Here is a 4788-nt window from a genome sequence, read left to right as displayed (position 1 = left end):
TACATTTTTTCTATCCTTTTCAAAGCGACTTGATTTGCAAGTTATAGTTTGTTACCTTGATTCTGTTTTATTAGTTCATTCATTTTGATCTTTGTGTCAATCGCTGTATCATACAAAATCTTCAGTTCTTTTGCTTGTTCTAAAATAATAATAAAAAAAACTGTTTAACATATGGACAGTAAATTAAAGCCAAACAAATATATAGATTCACCTTCTTAACCTTTGTCTAGTAGTGATATCACAGAATGCAATTTAACTTTATTTTATAATGTTTCAGTAGAGCAATATGGTTTTATAAATATACTATTGCAGTTTATTTTAAACTGGCACTTGTGTCATGTACAGTATGTGGGATCCTGTCATGTTACCTTCATTCTCTGTTTTTAGTCGTTCCATTTCCTTCTCTATAGTTTTCATCCTTTTTTCCATTATGGTTATTTTCCCTAGTTCTTCAACAATGTTTATGCTTGGTGAAAAATCATCTGCTGGTATAGTCCACACATTGAGCATTACACATGCTATAAAAATCAACATTATTTTGCTGTCAGTTGCTAAACCGAATCAACTGAATTCATGTTCTTTTATAGTTTTAAAAACGGAGTGTCTTGCATAATAAACTGCCTTATAGACTTTGGACTACGGAAGCAATAACTAAACTAGGCAGTCCTGAATATGCAGAAGGAAGCATTGCACAGTACTGTGCCTTTATTTCCCCATTATTTTTCCAAATTCTTCTTTTCTTCGTAGTTATGCTTAGTTTTTGTTGAATAAAACTTTCACTCTATTTCTAATCAGTCTTTTTATTCATGCTTTATTCAGATCAGTGACTCCAGAGCACAATCTAGGGGCCTTGAAACATTGTTAAGATTTTGACTGGATATTTAAATTTAATATACACTCTTAAAAATAAAGGTGCTTCATGATGCCATAGAAGAACCTTTTTGTCTAAATGGTTCCATAAAGAACCTTTAACATCTGAAGATTTCTTCTGATTATAAAAAGGTAAGAAAGAGATGGTTCTTTAAAGAACCTTTGACTGAATGGTTCTTTGTGGAACCAAAAAATGGTTCTTCTATGGCATCGCTGTGAAGAACCTTTTAAGCACCTTTATTTTTAAGAGTGTACAAACCCAAAAATATGCATATTTACAGTGTAAAAGAAGTTCTTATCGATGTTTAAATTAATCCATATTGTACTTTTACCATATAGGCCTATTTTGATTTCCAAAAAGCTTTAGTGAAATAGCTTATATAGATATTTGCCTCATAGATGATTTAAACGTTCCTGTATCAGACAAAGATGATGTAAACAAAAAAAGGAAAGGATTTCTGGTTCCTGTATGTGCACTGTGGAAACTTTACAAACTGGATAGACATAATGTACATTCAACTTCTTGTATGATTACAGTCTTGCTATACAAAGACTCTGGTGAGAAAAATTTGTGTAAGTTTTGATCACATGGGGAAAAGCAGATGTCCACTGTGATGGTAATCGTTGTCAAGAAGTCAGGATAGAGATTCATGCCCCTTTTCCAGCAACAGAGAAACTCCATTTGAAGAGCCGATAAAACCACTGTCTTGCCATGCATATGCTGAAATTTCATGCTGGCCGTTCTTGAAAAGGCCTGCGGAAACCCCTTTACTATGACTTCCATAGGCCTTTGAGAAAACCCTGAATATGCTCCCTTCATGGGTGCTGTAAAGATTCCTGTATCAGACACAAAAGGCTTAAGTAAACTAAACGCCTCCTTTAACTTAAAAGGATTATAAAAATGTCACATTTACAGTATGTGAAGTGATTTACTGTACCTGTGTTTGCATCATAGGCATCTCCAGTATTGAGGAAGATGTGTTTGTAAATCAGGGTGTGTAAACTACTGTGTGGTCTGGTAGTGGATGACAGAGATACTGAGAAAGCCATTTTTAAAACTAAAGATATTTTGAAAATATGTAAATTGGATTACAAATAATGTCATTGGTCTCATTTTTAAGGTTTACCTTTAAAGTTGAAAGTTTAACATTGAAATTCTGAAATTCTTTTAAAAATGCCAATACTTTAGATAAAGATACTTTTATAAAGAATCAAGGAATAAATCACAAAATTTAAACTGATAAATAATTTATTTAAAATTTTTGGGTTAAGATTAAGACTAAGTATTTATGATTTTTAATTAATTTTACAGTACTGTTACATTACCTTCATTTTGTTTTATTAGTTCATCCATTTTGGTCTTTACGTCATTTGTTGTACCACGTAGGGTCTCCAGCTCCTTTGCTTGTGCTGAAATAATAATCCTTAATTTTTAAATAATAATAATTAATAAAGATGAATTCATTTATGCCAAAACTTTTCTGATCAGTTGTAAGATCAGTTGCAGATATTCACTGACTTCTCACTGACAAAACTGTAATTTGTAAATGTACCTTTATTTTGTTTAGTTCATCCATTTCGATCTTTCTCTCATTCATTGTAATGTCCATGTCCTCCAATTTCTTAGCTTGTGCCAAAATAATTAACAATCATTAACTTTTCAGTGCATACAGTAAAAACAAAGAACTACCAATTCACTTTTAAAGCATCCACAATGCTTCTTTATTTCTTTAGTGCTGTTAAATTATAAAAAATAATACCTATTATTGCATTGGACATTATGGTAGGACCATTCTAGTTTACCTTTTTATGTTTAGATTACTTTTTTTTTTTTTAGCTATTTGTATACTTAAAGTTCTGTATAAGTTCTTAAAAGCCCATTTGTAAACAGTGTCACATTACCTGTGTTTTCTTTTCTCAGTTGCTCGATTTCCTTCTGCATAGATTCCATCCTTGTTTCTATGATTTTCATCTTTTCCAGTTTTTCAAGGATGTTTATGTTTGGTGAAAATAAATCATCTGCTGGTATAGCCCACATATTGAGCATTAAAACTGTTATAAAAATCAACATTATTTAAATTATTTTAATGATCTATAAGCATTTGAGAAATAATTACACAAAAAATATATTAAAGGGGTCATATGATGCTGCTAAAAAGAAGCCTTTTTTTGCAAATCAGCAGAATACAGGGCTGTTTAATGAAAAAGAGAATTGTCTATTTTGATTGCATGGTGGCTTTAACACTACCAAAAAAACAAACAAACAATAACCCATTAACCTATAGTGGTCATTATGTGAACTGTTTATGACTAATAATAACACATTGCAATTTGGATGTTTTTAAGTAATGTTGTTGGTTTTTTTCTACAGACTTTTTTGTGTGTGGTGATTATAAAGGGAACATGTGGTTCAATCAGCCTCCTAATCTGTCCACCTGGACTCAAAGAAGACCGGCAAGTATCTTCATATTCTCTCATTAATATAATGATCATAATTATGTCAATCATGCAGTCATGCGATGCTGATAAATTGTTTGTGTGACTGGTCTGTAGGCACACACAGACAAAGTGAGTGTACTGCGGCTTACAGAGAGCCTCATCATCTCAGCGTCTCATGACAGAACCGTCAAACTGTGGGACAGACGAACTAAGAAACAGGTATTTTTATTCTTGCTTTTATGCACGGTGTGTATATCAGTGTCTATTTAATTTCCTTTCTGTTTCTTACTCATTTTCTGTATTTCACAGGTGGGCATGTTTGTGTGTGGAGGCCCTGTCAAGGTTCTGGAGGTGAACCCATGTGACCCCAAGGAATTTGTTTGCGGTGATACGCAGGGTCAACTGTACTTCCTGTCTTGGAAAGGTTGATTTCCTGAACATCAGTCAAAGGACACAGTCACTTGTTGCATGTCATTATTTGTACATTGTACATTTGTACATGCATTGCACATATCGAGAAAGGAAAAAATGAAATCGCATCATATGACCCCTTTAACAGTACATATTAACTTCTATAGTGTGATAATGCTGGATTATATTTTCCAAAATAAATGAAAAAAGGTGACTTAAAAAGCATGTAGGTGGTCGTAAGTAACTATCCAAGGTTTTGTTCAATCATGTTAAAGAGAGATTCATTTTTCTTAATTTTTGTTCTTTCATAGTGTCCTGATGATTCTTTTACTTGCCTTTACTAGCAATATCTTTATTCATGAAATATGAATGGAATTTGATTTATAAGAAGTAAGAATTGTAAGTGTCTACACAATGAACAATTATGTTGTTTCACATTGACACAGGTTTTAAAGGGGTCATATGATGCGATTAAAATTTTTCCTTTCTCTTTGGAGTGTTACAAGCTCTTGGTGCATTAAAAAGACAGTATAAGTCATTATAATCCGTAATTATGTCCCCACTGGATGCAACAAATGCCTCGTTTGTAATGGGTTTTATTGGTTTTGTCTCGTCGTGCCGGGAGACGGCATCACAGTATGTTAAGGGGAGTAACATTTCCGTCACACACTTGAGGTATTTAGCCAATCACAACGCACTGGATAGCTGACCAATCACAGCACACCTCGCTTTTCAGAACGATGAGCTTTGTAAACATCGACTTTCAGAAAGGCGGGGCATAGAGGAGCAACAATAATGTACATTATGTGGAAAATAATGCGTTTTTTTTACCTTAAACCCATTGCATTACACCAAATACACAACATAATGTTTATTTTTAGCAAGGTCATATGACCCCTTTAATATTAATGAATGATCAACACAAAATCAACAAACAATAATACAAAGCAGTGTGTGAAAATGCTACTACATTTAAAGGTTTTTTTTGTATTTTTTTTTTGTATTTTTGTCGCTTGATTTTTTTATTTTTGTCTTGCCAAGCATTGTTTTGTTTTTGTTTCCAACACC

The 4788-nt window shown here is 32.8% G+C and overlaps 1 protein-coding gene and 1 pseudogene across 1 annotated transcript; one reads left to right on the top strand and one right to left on the bottom strand.

Moving 5' to 3' along the window:
- Positions 1-1505: 1505 nt before the first annotated feature.
- On the bottom strand, positions 1506-2917 carry LOC107738209 (complement C1q-like protein 4; annotated as a pseudogene).
- A 155-nt stretch (positions 2918-3072) lies between these two features.
- LOC107738247 (telomerase protein component 1-like) lies at positions 3073-3820 on the top strand. The gene is made up of 3 exons (XM_016549966.1): positions 3073-3324; positions 3424-3528; positions 3619-3820. Exons 1-3 carry the CDS (start codon positions 3274-3276, stop codon positions 3736-3738), a joined length of 276 nt encoding a protein of 91 aa, XP_016405452.1. The 5' UTR covers positions 3073-3273; the 3' UTR covers positions 3739-3820.
- Positions 3821-4788: the final 968 nt, after the last annotated feature.

Source organism: Sinocyclocheilus rhinocerous, unplaced genomic scaffold (assembly GCF_001515625.1).
Source record: "Sinocyclocheilus rhinocerous isolate Xijiao unplaced genomic scaffold, SAMN03320098_v1.1 scaffold254, whole genome shotgun sequence".
Classification (NCBI taxonomy): domain Eukaryota; kingdom Metazoa; phylum Chordata; class Actinopteri; order Cypriniformes; family Cyprinidae; genus Sinocyclocheilus; species Sinocyclocheilus rhinocerous.
This window is presented reverse-complemented; position numbering and strand designations above follow the sequence as displayed.